Here is a 14,989-nt window from a genome sequence, read left to right as displayed (position 1 = left end):
AGATGACAAAACAGGAGAAGCTGACAAATTGACTTTTTTTCAGTCAGCTCAGAATCTAATTCAAAGTATCAATTTGAATTCTGAATTTTTATGGCAAAATTTAATGTTTTAGGATGAGTACAATGAGTATAGCTACCCAAGTCCACATTAGTTATTCTAGTCTTAAAACTTCCTTAGATGTGTCCAAAGTAAGCTTATTTACATCCAGATCTTTATCAATTAGGAAAGACACACATTCACTTCGGTAACTCAAAAGACACTGATATGCAAAAGTTCTATATTATTATTTTCAATAGTCACTCCATTTTAGGCCATTATCACCTCAAAAATCGTCTCTTGCAGCTAGCCTTTCACACACCCCATTTTGTCCTTCCCCTCAAAAATCTATATTGTGTGCTATCATTAGAAAAGATTCCCTAGAATTACACTTTATTTAGTTTCTCACTATTCACGGAATGAATTCTCGGCCTGATCTCTGTCCTTTTGTTATACCCACTCGGTGAACCCAATTAACCCAATTAAATCTAAGGGCCCACCTTTCTCCAAGCTTACATTCTGGCGGCTGAGATAAAAATCACAAAACTGTTCAACCCTGTTATTTCTTGAGAGAGTATTTCAAACGTTATCTACATTGCACAATACCCACCATATTATTCTTAAATTACCTCTGGAGTCATAGAAAATATCTCTAATATTCTCAATATTTTGCCCATGAATTTGTGAACTAACGTGCATTCCCATATATTGTTTCCACTGTTTTCATGTTTTAAGAGAGAAGTGATTCTTCTCACCAAAACTATCTAATGATGGCCCATAACGTCCAATAATTCACTCTGGGGCTTCACTCCATTTCCACTGCTTGCCATCTTGTTTGTATCTTCAACCTTTCATTCTCTACTGGCTTCTCCTCATTGGCAGCAGTTAAACTTTTTTTTTAAAAAACAGTCTTCATGAGGGCTTCCTCTCACTATCTCCCTATCTCCTCTCCAGTCAGAGCCATTTAGTTTTCTATGCTAATTTTCTTCATTTCCTCTTCCTGCATTAACTCAATCATAAGATTTCTGGCTGCGTACCAAAACTACGCTCTCCAAAATCATTACAATAACCTTTTGTGCTATCTTCAGTGGAAACATTTCAAGGCTTAATTAACCTCTTTTCAACATTTCACACTGTTGTTTTATCCCTTCTTAAAACACATTTCCTTTCTACCACACTCTCCTGGCTTTCCTCTTACTTCCTGACTACCCTCATCAGTCTCCTTTTGTGTACTTTTTTTTTTTTTTTAATTTTTTTTAGAGAAAGAGTGAGTGCGTGTGTGCACTCGAGTGGTGGGCAGGGGCAGAGGGAGAGAATCTCAAGCAGACTCCCTGTTGAGCATGGAGCCTGATGCAGGGCTCAATCTCACGACCCTGAGATCATGACCTGAGCCAAAATCAAGAGTTGGGACACTTAACCACCTCCGCAATCCATGTGCCCCTGTGCACAATTTTTTTTTTCCTCTATATCTTTGGGGCTCTGAGGTCCTAGGCTCTTCCCATTTTACACTGAGCAATCCATTCCACTCTCATGGTTTCAATTATTTATGGACTCCAAAATCTTTATCTCTAGCTCAGACCTCTTTTCTGAGAAACAAACACATATTAACCAAAGCTGACCTCTTAATAAGACAGGTTTAAACTGCATGGGTCCACTTACACGCAGATTTTTTTTCCCCATAAATATACATACAGTATTGTAAATGTATTTTCTCTTCCTTATGATTTTCTTATAAAATCTTTTCTCTAGCTTACTTTATTATAAGAATACTGTATATAATACATATAACAGAAAATATGTATTAACTGTTCATGTTATCAGTAAGGCTTCTGGTCAACAGGTTATTGGTAGTTAAGTTCTTGCGGAGTCAAAAGTTATATGTAGATTTTTTTAATGCACAGGAAGTTAGCACCCCTAACCTCTGCATTGTCCAAGGGTCAACTGTGATTGCTTCCTAAACATCTTTTCTTAGATATTCCACTCAAACTGCTTACGTCTAAAACTGCACACTCTTAATGTTCTCTTATATCTCAGTGAATGTTACTATCATCTATCACTTAGATGTTCAAGCTCAAACCTGGACATTACCCTTTATTCCTCTACTCTCTAAGATGTACTGATTCTATCTCATAGACCTCCATCAAATTTATCTGTTCTCCATTACTGCCATACTAGGGCTCCAAACATTTTTTCATTAACTGATGATGGCCTCACAATTTGGGCTATGCTTCCCTCAGTAGCTTTATATTTTGCCATTTTTCTGTCCACCCCCTGCCCCTTTCTTAATTTCTCTTTTATGCCTCAGCTATATGAATTAAATTACTCAGTGTTCTATAAGCCTGTTCTGTCACCCAAATTTTCCACATGCAGTTTGCTCTTCCTGAAATACTTCTCCCCTGACTTCTAATACTTTGGCATCCTTCAAATCTCAGCTTAGATGTAACTATGTAAGAATCCTTGCCTAATTTTCTAAACCTGGGTTCAATTTCCCTCCTTGGTGCTTCTACAAGCCACCTCTCTCCCCAATCATAGCACTCTACTTTCTACTGGAATTGCCTATTCACTGTCCCCTATGAAATGATAAGCTCCATGAGAACACAAACCATGACTTTAGCCATTCTATCCCCTTAATATAATTAATAATATAATATCTCACTTAAAACATAAAATATACTCTATTTACTGAATATATGTACATGATGCAAGTCTTGTTTTCTTACTCAGATGGAAAGGGAACTTTCTGAACTTTCTACAGTATCTAAGAGCATGTTGTAGGCATTCATTAAGTATATACTGAATTAGAATAGGATAGAATTGCATTTCTTCTTTCCTTTCCATGTCTACAGTTGATACACAGCAGTACAAATGTAGTGAAGTATAAGTTTTAAAACTCCTATGTATTAAACTATATCTAGACAGTAAATCTTGAAATGTACAAAAACAAGACATTTATGGCAGAAGCAAAACTTTTCATCAATAGAAATATTCCCTAATTCATTATATACATTGCCTTATGAATTTTTCTAGAAAAGTCCTTGTTGTTAAAAATCTCTCTCAAATCTCCAGTCACTAATTACTCTATGACGAAGAAAAACACATATAAAACTGATAATGAATTTTAGTGTCATTTCCAAAAAGGCATTAAGAAGTATGGAATACCAAGAATAATGAGAAAAAAAAACACCTTAAGAAACATTTTAAAATCAGATAAATATAACAAATGCTGCTATAAATACAACTTTGTAAAAATAATGTCCTTGATTAAAAAAAAAGAATGTTAAATAAAGAAGGAAAGTTATCAGTAAAAGATAAATAAAACTTTAAGCAGAACAGGAAATAGTACTAGTAATTTTAAAAATGAGAAAAGGTGTAAAAACAATGCTAAATTTTTTTTAAAAATCACAAAAGGATTTTGAGATTAATGTGAAAAAGTAATAATGAGGCATTTTCCATCTGATTTTTCCAGGGTGATCTCATATTTAGTGAGATAAAGAATTATATTAATATAAATTTTATATTCATACCTTAGGAAGATACAATGGTTAAGAAGCTAGAAGGACAAAATACGGTTCTGTTGTAAACTACCTTTGGTAAACTCTAACAGCATGAAATGAGAATGAAAGAATTAAAAGTGAAACACTGCACTTTCTACTCCATTCATGACAGTCTTTCAAAAATATGTGTATATATTTTTAGGTGAATTATAAAAATTTTTTTTTTTAATCACTATCAGGCTTCTTCCCTCTTTTTTCCTGACATGCTATTTGTCATGTTATTTTTAGTTATCCTAAGGACAAGAAACAAAGGACATTATTTTTCAATTTGATTCATCTTTCATAATGGAGACTCTAATTTGATTAACATTAAAGCTTTAATCATCACATATTACAAAGTTAAAAATTTTTAATTAATGCATGTTAAATATTACTGAAATAGGCATTTTAAAGTCATTCAATTAATTGAATGTTGGGGTCATTATAATCATCTAACCTATTAAAACTTGAGTTTATTGCTTTTAATATTTTAATAGAAAATTTAATAATTGTTTCTTGGCTTTTAAAAAAGTTTTAAAAAGGTAACAAAAATAAAGCCATCAATACCTCCATAAGCCCCTAAAATATACAATGTAACAATGCAACCATACAATAAAATAGCCTTAAATTTACAAATGTAACCTGGCACTCTCTCGCATGTCCAGGAAGTAATGAAATGAGCATTACCATACTTCTACAAATCCTGAACTGTCTAGCACCTATCAATAAGCTGAGATGGAACTGGCTCCATTGGCAACTACAGTGTTCATATCCTATCTTGCTAGGGTCTGAGAGGAACAGTCTCCCTGAGGCACCAAAGTCAGGCCAGCATAACTGAGTAAAGCACATAATTACTTACTAAAGTAATTTCAGTTTACATTCTAAATTTACCATTACCTTAACAGTATCTGTATATGATTTTCTCCCTTGTTACACTATAGATTATCTCTGGAAAGAAATCCTCATCTTTGTATCTGTGGAATCTAGTTCAATGTCTCATCTGAAAAAAACCTATTCAACAAGTTTGCTTATTTATTGAAGAAAATATCTTGTTCCTTGACACTATTTAAATAAGCAGAGTCTTAAGATGGTTCTCAAAGCAGTACCAGAGGGCATTAACAATTTGATGGTGAATGTGAGACTGATTTACTAGAATTATATACGTTATAGACCTCATCAACTTAGCAGAGACAGTCTTTACTTCTTTCCACATGGTCTCAAAGCTATTAATTTATCAAGACAATGAATACATATTATCCTGTAGTGTAGCAGTTAATTTTTAGATAGCTCCTTGGGTATATTTACCATTCACACTGTTTTCTATATTTTATATTAGATCAAATACAAAAACAGATAATATAACTTGTATATTAATGATATATGTTTAGGAGCTTTCTATGTCTCTACTAAATATATTTTAATTTGCTTAAAATTCTGGACACATTAAGATGTAGGGAAGTGCATGGGTACATTTAGTAGAACCTAATTTCGTGAGTTTCATACTAGGTGCCAAGAAATTAGGTTGTCCAAATATTTTAGAAATAAATTGAAACTAAACCAGCTGTTCCTTTTCTACCCATTATCTCATACTTTACTCAAGGCACCTACAATGAAACTTTAAAATTAAGTAGAGAAAAACTTACCTAGTTGGGATTTTGAATAATAGTTTGCCATTTGTCCACTGTTGCAAGACTGTCGTTTATGTCTTTTTGTTGACATTTCTGTGGTCTTCCATGGTGGTCTTTTTCTTTTGTTCAATTTGCTAAGAACATCAGAACTATCAGGATTCTTGTCATAGTTAACACATTTATTTAATTTACTGTTGTCAAGTTGGCCAGGAAATTTATTGGTTGAAGGACTATTTGTTTTAGCATTTTCTATTTCTTTAGATTGCTTTTTAAAAGAATTTTGCCTAGCAGAATGGGATCTTAAGGTAAAGCACTTTGATTCTTCTCTATGAGTCTGATGATTACTTCCACCGTCAATAGATTCAGGAGAGTAAATGATTGTATTTAGCTTAAAAGTATTTCTGTGTTCAAGATAGTTGATCTTCCTCAAAAATATTCTACAATCTTTTAAGGTTTTTGACCTCCAATTATTTGGACATACATTTCCTAGTCTTGGTCCCTTTTCAAAATCTTTTTGGCTGCAATTTGTTCCATTCTCCTTTGCTTCTGACTTAAAATTATTCTCTAAACTAGCATGTGTTTTCAAGTCAGACATCACCACCTTCTGTTGCAAAGAGTCATCCCTGATCTCAGGTGGCAAAATAAACTGATTATCTATTGTGTTTTTTCCTTGGAGTGGGATGTCAGCCTTTGTTCCCCCCTCAGTCTTATTTAAAAATTGGTTCTGGCAGAAAAATCTTAAGTTCCTCCTTTTAGAGATCCAATCAATTGTTCCATGGTTGTGCAGCTTTCCCTCTCTTTTCCACTTTGCATGTTGCAACCTCTTAAACTCAGTTCTTTTTAATCTAGCTAATGTTAAATTACTTTTCACATTTAACAGTGGAGAGCTAACCGTTTTATGCAGTATATGCAACTTCCCTGCTGATTTTGAAGGAGAAGATAGTGCAAATTTTTTAAAGTGCTTTCTGAAGGGGCTGGTATTAAAATTAGAATATTTGGTCCCTAATTTAATTCCTCTGGTGTTTATTACTTCCAAAGGGTTTCGAGCATTTGCTTTTCTAACTAGTGAAAGAGACTGTGTTTCTGTTGTTTGCATAAACCAGATACAGAGTTCATTCAAATCATACTTTTTCCGAAAAAGCATTTTTACAGGTGAAACTTCAAGTTCTAAAAGACAGGTTTCCAAAGGGTTTGCTATTTTGAAATTATCATTTTCAATGCGTTCTCTTTTTTTATGAACACAGTTTCCAGCTTCATCTCCACTCACTTGTACCCAAGCATTTGTTATTTGCTCAAATCTATTGTTTAATTCCTCTAATAAGGAATCGTTTGAAGTAGAAGCAGCCCACCACCTGAGCAAAGGATTTGATGAAATTATAGGGTCCAAGGATACTTCAGAAATGGGTATTAATTTGTTATCTTCCAAACACATTTTTGCATTCCTTGAATTTCTAGTTGCTGGGGTACCTTTCGAAGCTATTTTTATCCTTGACTGCCTATGTTTTTCCTTCTGACTTTTACCTTTCTGCAAATGGAGTTTATATGATTTACGGAGCAGAGCATTTCTATAAATAAGTGAGCTAGACGATGCTAATGGATGTAAGAAATGGAGAGATGGTTTTCTATCCCTAATAGAATGTCTCAAAGGTATAGTAGCAACCATACTTTTTGATCCATTCTTAAATATGTCAGCTTCAGTGTGCCTTGTATCCATCTTACTGCATTGGTGATCATACTTTTCTTCAGCCAGATTTTTTTCTAATGTATTTTCTTGTTCTAAAGGAGGTAAGCAGCTGCTAATACTTACTTCTCTCTCCTGAGGTGAAACTCTATTAATAGTCACAGATATGCCAGAGATTTTCACTTTTGCAGGTCTACCAGGCTTCCTAATTATTGCAAAAGGCTTCTGATTTGGTCGAATAATGTTCTTGGAAGGTTGAGGTATCACAGACTTGTTCTTGATAGGCCTAACATATTCAAAGCCAGACCCCAAGATCTCACTTTCAGTAGTCAAACTTGAAACAGCACTTCTTTCACCTGAGTCAATTTTGTATTCTCTAATATTTCTGAGACTGTTACATTCAGTTGGAAAATCAGCAACATTATTGCTGAAAGACATAATATTGCTTATGTTTACAGTTCCTTCAGAAACATGCCTTCTACTTCTTCTTGATCTTCCATAAATAACAGTTACAGTAATACTCTTTTTATAAATACCTTCTTCTACTTCTGATAGGAGAGATTCTGGACTTTTCTTTCCAGCACTAGAAGACTCATTTTGGCAAATGGTGATGTCTGTTTGATCAGTTTTAGGTTTTGGTGGTCTTCCAATTGGCCGCTTAATTTGTTTCACAACCTGGGGACCTATTTTTTTAGGTCTACCTGGTTTTCGTTTAAAAGATGAATCAATACCATTGCTTGGATTTTCCTTAGGTTCATCTTGTGGCTTATCACTATTCATATCATCTATAAACATTGCAAGGGATTCTGTAGTTTCTTTTGCACAATTAAATTTGTTTAGTTCTCCCTGTAGAGTGTCACTATCATTAAGATTAGAACTATAATTTTCAAAGTTAGCATTTGGGACATCCTTATTTGTTTCTTTTTCAATTACACGATGAGTTGGACATTTTTCAGAAGGAAGATCAATATTTGATTTGGAAGTACCAACTGAAGTTAAAGTATATTTGACTCCTTCACTGCTTTTAACCTCAGATAAAAACATGAGTTTGATAGGGCTAGAATAGCTGGAAAAAGAAGAGCTTTCAATGGCATCATATTTTGTTGGCACACTTTGAACACTGGAAATCAAGCTACTCGCATCTAAAATAGAAGACTTTTCCAGATTATCAAGTCTTTTGCTATTCATATCTATTGTAGGAATATGACTGCTTTTGATATTGCTGGCTGCTACCACAGATTTTGATAAACTCTGTTCTTTACATGTCGTTCTGCTTAAAGTAAGAGTCATATTTCTACCTGCAGTTTGATCTTTACCATTAATTTCTATCAATTTCTTGGATGCCTTGCATCCTTCAGATAATGAGTGATTATTCAAAGACTTTTTGGCCATATTTATTGTGTCTTCCAAACGCTCCACAACAACTTGTAAATTAGAATTCATTGCAATTTTGTTTAGATCTATATTGTGTGAGCTTTCAATTTGAATATTTTTCACTGGGTCTTTTTTTTTTTGTAGATTCAGAAAGTTTTTTGGCCTTAGGGGATTTTTTAAAAACATAATTATTTGTTACATATATAGAATACCACCCTGGGGGCACAATATTTCGTTTAGTTCTGCTCAAAAGTCCAGGAACATCACTTTTCAAAGGAGTTTGAGTATTCTCCAGTTTTGGATTCTCCTTGTGATTTTGCAAAAGTTTTTTTCCAGCTGCAGATTTCTCCTGTGATTTTATGCTCATTTTCCCAGGGGAAGTTGTTTTAAAGCTTTCTGAAAATGCATCAAAAGCCAAGTTAGTTTCTAAACTATGAAGAGGTAGTTGCAATGATTGTAATGCACAATCTGGTAAAAATGATGTTTCTGCATGATTATCTTGTAAGCTTTTAGAATTTTGTAAAGACCCTTGGCAATGATAGAATTCTTTTTTGTCCGTGGAAAATATCTCATCATTGCATGTCAACTTCCTTGAATTTTTTTCAGTGTATTTTTTTCTTACAAAATTTTCATCAAGACTAGCAAGTTCTCTTTTTATTTGTAAAGACTGCCTTCTAAACATGGGTGAATCAGGAGAGTTGTGCATTGAAAATAAGGTTTCTTGGCGCTTTCGAAATCTTGTCTGAATAATTTTATTTTCTACCTTTTTATCATGTTGACTCAGCAATTCCATGAAACTGTAATCACTGGCCTTGGCATTATTCAAGAGTGAGGATATTAAATCTCTCAGTTTTAAATCATTATCTGTATTACAATCACTGCTAGATAATTTTATAAGGTTTGTCACATCTGTAGTTTCTATTGATTTTAGTTTTTCATTAATACGATCCATTAAATCTTGAAAAATTGTAGTAGTTTCACCTTTTTCACGATTTGTAGTACAATTACTGCTTTCTTCCAGAAGCAAATAATCAGAGTCACTGGATTTTTTAGTTTTACGTATTTTACCTTCGGGGTCACCCTTGTCACTGTTTATTTCTGCTGGTATGAGAGATGGAGGCTGGTTAATGTTTATTTCGAGTCCATTATCTTCTAAGGCCGAAAGCTCTGAGACGATATCTTTCAATTTTTCGAATCCTTCAGTCTGTACAGGTGATAATGGGGGAGGTGACGGACTTCGAGATCCACAAAAGTCCTTAAGACTGACTGAAACACCACATACTTCCCTTGGTGAAAGAGGAGCATGAAACGTTGATTTTGTGGAGTGAATGTTTGGTAACAGTCCAGAACAGCACCTGTGAGAATTAGAACTGTTTGCAATTCCTCTATTCACTACTGTCTTAATGTGTTCAATAGTTACAGTTTGGCAAGATAAACAATGTAAATCTTTAATACAGACTGGCAGAGGCACAAAACCAGGGCTTTGTCTTTCATTTTGTAAACACCCTCTTTCTGCCAGCCTATATTCATAATTACAGAATAGACCATGTAAATCATCTTCAATTAGGGGCTTTTGAGATTCTGAAGACACAGTATATGATGCATTACAAGAGCAAAGAGAAGCAGCATTCTGCTCTTGGACTAATTTCAACATGGCCAAAACTTGTTGCTGGTGATGTATGCACAAAGATTCCAAAACTTTGCTTAATGCTGATTTTCCTTTTTCCATTTTAGTAGCTTCCTCTGATTTTGCATCAACAGTTGAACTAAAAATAAAAATCAAACAAAAAATGAATTACAGCAAAAATACCAGTATTATAAGGAGTTACAATTTTAACAGAGTTTGAACAAAAGAAATTTTGGTATTGCTGGACTCCTAACTCCTACAGAGCTGCACTAATGACATCTTGATTATTGTTCAGCAAAAATATAATGAAGCACGATGATAATTAATTTCCCATGGCAAGTATCATAGTCAAAGGAAAGCCCTAGTTTTGTGATATAAAAGCTGATTATAGGTATGATTATATTTATAGATTGCTAATGTTTAGTGCTTTGGATGTATTAAGAATATTTAATGGAAAGTGCTTCAGAAGGAGTTACATTTTTGAAAGTAGACATTTTGTAAGTTATTTTGATAATTACCAACCCGTATTAGTGCAAATAAGAAAAATAAGATGTAGGAGAAAATCTTATCTTTATTTAAAATAGATATTTTTTCAAGGTAGTGAAAATAAAAATTATTGATAAAAGAAAGCTTTGCATACTCACAAGGAAAATTAAGGAATTTAGATTTCATATAAATAACAGAATATCTTTTCTAAGATTAAGCTGCAGGCATTTTAACCTAATAAAAAATCTAAGCTATTTAAAAATAAAATCTATTTTTAATTTATTTTAAATACTAAAGTAATTACATGAAGACTAAAGGCATTACTTACCTAATTATTTAATTTCAAATGCTGGAAAATGTCCCACTGAAGAAACTAATATACATCTAATTTTAACTAACACCCAGGATTACTTAGCAACCAAGGCAGAAGTCTACAAAAAAAATTTTTTAATCCAATACCAGCAGCAAGAAGAATAAAATATATTAAAAGAATTCTGTTTCAGAAAAGTATCTATTTAAATTAAACATATCACCAAACTCTGTACATGAAAATAGCCTCCCATTCATGATTTCTTATATTTGCTATTATTGTTAATAGTTCCTGTTTTGTAGAAATTTTATTTAGGGTTGGAATTGGGATATACTGATTATGAATTGCTATAGGAGACTGTATTTTGTTTAAAGGGTTATTATATTCATATATATTAAAAAGGATTTTTATTTTAAAATGAAAAGTGAAATTAATTTTATTTTGCTCTCTAAAACTGACTTAACCTGTTTCACAGATAAGTATGCAATATTTTATCTATATTTTATAAATATTGTTGAGTAGCAAAAACACCAAAGCAAATTCTGAACATTAGATCAAAAATTTTCTAGAAAAACGGTAACTTTACTAGATTCAACCAATATTTCACCAAAACTAATATGTGATTTGACAAAAAGCAGTTATCAAAGTAAGAAAAAGATATGAAATTAATAATAAAACGTTTAAGTCCACAGACATGACCCCAATATCCTTTCCTTTCTGAAAATATTTTTTTTTTTGGTCAGTTTTATCATGATTGGGAGTAAATGATGGAACTGATTCCCAAGATTCACTATTAGATAACTCAAAAAATATATGGAGAACAAAGACATGAGGAAATGTTAACTATCAAATATGAAGATATAAGTGATACTATACTCTTTTCTAGCAAATTAAAAATTATAATTTTCACATAAGCAAAAGGAAACCCAAGAGTTCTGATAGATGCACTTCAAAGTTTCTTTAAAGTTATGTTATGGCCTATTAAACATATCTGTGATTAAATAAAAAGAGATTTTGTTTCTTAGAAAAATTCATTGCATCATAATTTATAGATTAATTTGCTTTCCTAAGTTTTCTAAAATGCTTAAATGTTTTTTCTGTTTGCAAAGTCAAATAGAAAGTAGAAATAATTAAAACTAATGATTAGTGTTAACTATTCTGAAAACCACCCCAAGATTTTTACATTTGTCTTCTGAGATTTCAAGGAAGTCTATACTTTAAAAAAGTTTCTTATTCAGTTAATTACTTTTGGGTTTTTTTTTTTCCCATTTTATTACTTTATCATAATAATGGAACTTCCAAAATACCACAGTGGTCAATAATTCCCATGTAATGGTATATGAAGAATAGCTTCATAAAGTTACTAATTGGATATTAAGGCATTAGATTATATCTAATACACACATATCAGATATTAGCTAACTAAATTCTCAAATTATAAAATTCCATAATGCTTATTTGGCTCCAAATTTTTCTTTTTCATATTTCTTGCACGTTAGAGGCTCAAAGAAAAACCTAATATGAGTAAGTAATAGTTGAATACACTAGGTCTCCAATCTAGTATTCTCAAGTAATTATGTAAAGGTTCTATAATTATATCTTTCATAGCTCCCTTGTTTTTAATGTTAAATTTTTTTCTAACCTTTTCCAGTTTGATTTATAAACCAAAACATCCTGCCTATTTTTTATACGTTACTATCGGTTTTGCTCATTACAAGTTTTGTTGTTCTTTGGAGAAGTCAATTTTTCATATTAATATAAATAAAACTCATTCCTACAGTGAATCAAAAAAGTCAGTGTAGTCAGTTTTTTTCTTTTCTTTTCTTTTCTTTTCTTTTACTGAATGAGTAAATCAATCACACACCAACAGTGTTGTAAATTTAAGTGCAAAAGCATTGAAGTGCTTTACTACAAATTACAACCTAGAAACACGTTAACTGAACAATTAAAATTCATACAATCAGATTTAGATATATAACAACACAAAGTAGGAACAGAATTACAGTACATTTACAACACAAGACAGATACATGAATTCATTAGAAAATATTGTAATAAATAATTCATGAATTATAGTGCAATTGATTTATGCATAAATATAACTAATTGCCTAACAATCAGTTTATATTAACAAAATCTGTCAAAATCAAGGCAGCCACAGAGTTTTACTAAATTACTGCGACAATGGAAATACTGCAATTAAAAAACAAATACAAGTATTTGTACTGTAAACAACTAAAAAAATCAGTCTCACTAAAGTTAGTATACAATTTAATATAAAATTGTCATTAGCTACCAGAAATGGTTTAAACAACTTTACTGAGCAGTAGTTTTCTAAAAACAGAGGCACTGTTTTTTCTTTTCCTTCTTTTTTTTTTTCTTTTAAATATAAAATACTTGAGGAACATTCAAATAAGTAGAAAGCATATAAGGGTTGCTTTCACCTTCATTAAAAGTCTGCTGAAACTGGATTTTTCAGAAAACTGTCAATTAATAAGTAGTAACTGGTAACTAAATTTATAAAGTACTTTGAAAGTTTAACGTAAAGAACATCTTAATAGAATCACTGGGGAGAAGGGGAACCCATAAATTTCCCTGCCTTTCCTAGTTTGTATAATCAAAAGTTAACTCAATAATTAGAAACATTTTGTTTCTTTTAAAAGTTATGGGTTGATCATTACCTATACTATCAAAAAATATTTAATTTACTATTTCTGACCAAAAATAAATAATACAAATACTAAATGCTGCAAATTAACTATAATATTACCTATAAAACTACTGATCACTGTGAAGTCAATAGCAAAATGATCCCTGATTTTATGAATCCTGTAAAGTTTTTGGTCAGGTCATCTTTTAAATGATATAAAAGTGTTCTGTAAGTATCCCTTTACTATAAACTTCTCAATCAATTTATTAATGTAAATATAGTGTGAGGAATAAAAAAGCTCAATATAAATATTATGTAATGCATTCAGGCCCCCAAATTTTTGCAAGTAAAATTCTGTATAAAGAGGTCAATAAAATTGTGTTGAAACATTTACTTTATTTTTTAAATTTGTTTTTCAATGGGGGAGAAGGGGAAATATATTAAATAATCCAAGTTCTGGCCCTCACAAAATATGGCTTAATTCTTTAAAAAGAAAGATGACCCTGACATCTGCTGTTTTGCAATCTATTATGTATACTTGGAAAAAAAAAAAAAAAAGAGCAAGAGGATTCATACCCTAGTATGCAGGTAACGTTAAGCTGAAGAGGGTTCAGTATAGATCTAAGAGACCAAATAACTACCTGGTTGTGTAGTGTCCCCCTCTTCAGTTTTTTTAAACATATGTAAGCAGTTTTTAAATGTAATAGCTGAAAATCTCTTTAGTATTACACGTATATGTGATTATTAGATACACACAAACACAAGTGTAAAAACACAAGTATTTGACAAGGTGCACTTATTTTTTAAATTCAGCTTTAAGTATTCCTTTTGGACTTAGGAAAATTGGCTTAGAAAAATGATCAGAACCTGAATTTTAACAGAGAAAAGGGGCACTCGGAGAATTCTGAATATACGAAGCAAATCCCCATTCTTTGTATGGAGGCACATGCTTTATAACATTTTACCACTAAAACTGCATACTCCATAAATCCAACATGGATACTCTGAACCACATTTTAAAACTGCTATATAAAAATTATTGGTCTCTCTCATGAGTCTAGTAAAAGTTAAAATGCACTGCCCAGCTTCTAACTACCCAATTAGTAGAGAGTTTACATTACTGAAAGTTCAAAACAGCTTCAGTGTTAAATATCTGTAAATCTATTCAAGACCCTGAACAAACTGCAAATTTGGTTATTAGCAAAATGATAATGTATCGCCCACCAAAATGAAATCTGTAATTCATTTTGATAAACTGAAAATGTTTTGAAATGTCACAGCAGCAAATATATTAAAGTTACACTGAGGTTTTTCAATAGTAGGAGTGTGTCACAATCCTTAAAATTTAAAGTAGTCATAACATCAACTAACCAGCACATTTAAACCAAATATCATTCTCAAGCTTTTTCTGTGCACATTATAAACATGCTCTAAGTTGCATTCCAACTTTCTTTTCTAACCTTACACATTAGCTTATTTTTCAAATGAAAAACAAAATTAAATTATTTTAATAATTAAATTTAAATTACTTTTTGTTCTTAGTATTCCATCTTATATTAAAGGATTCTATAGCTGCTGGGGTTAACTATGTGTCAGTTTTTTTTTTTTAAAGTATATACCTTATAAACCCCAACTTCCTGCAAATCAACTATTAAATGATAAAT

General features: G+C 31.9%; 1 protein-coding gene across 1 annotated transcript in view; it reads right to left on the bottom strand.

Annotated features, from left to right (window-relative positions):
• Nucleotides 1-14,989, bottom strand: part of LCORL (ligand dependent nuclear receptor corepressor like) — a 162,678-nt gene that overhangs the window by 19,072 nt on the left and 128,617 nt on the right. The window contains 2 exon segments of the mRNA XM_044913015.1: nucleotides 5,213-8,390; nucleotides 8,392-10,018. Of these exon segments, the coding sequence (XP_044768950.1) occupies nucleotides 5,213-8,390; nucleotides 8,392-10,018 (4,805 nt within the window).

Source organism: Neomonachus schauinslandi, chromosome 2 (genome assembly GCF_002201575.2).
Source record: "Neomonachus schauinslandi chromosome 2, ASM220157v2, whole genome shotgun sequence".
In the NCBI taxonomy this organism is placed as follows: Eukaryota; Metazoa; Chordata; class Mammalia; order Carnivora; family Phocidae; genus Neomonachus; species Neomonachus schauinslandi.
Note: the sequence above shows the minus strand (reverse complement) of the source record. Positions and strands in the feature narration are given on the sequence as shown.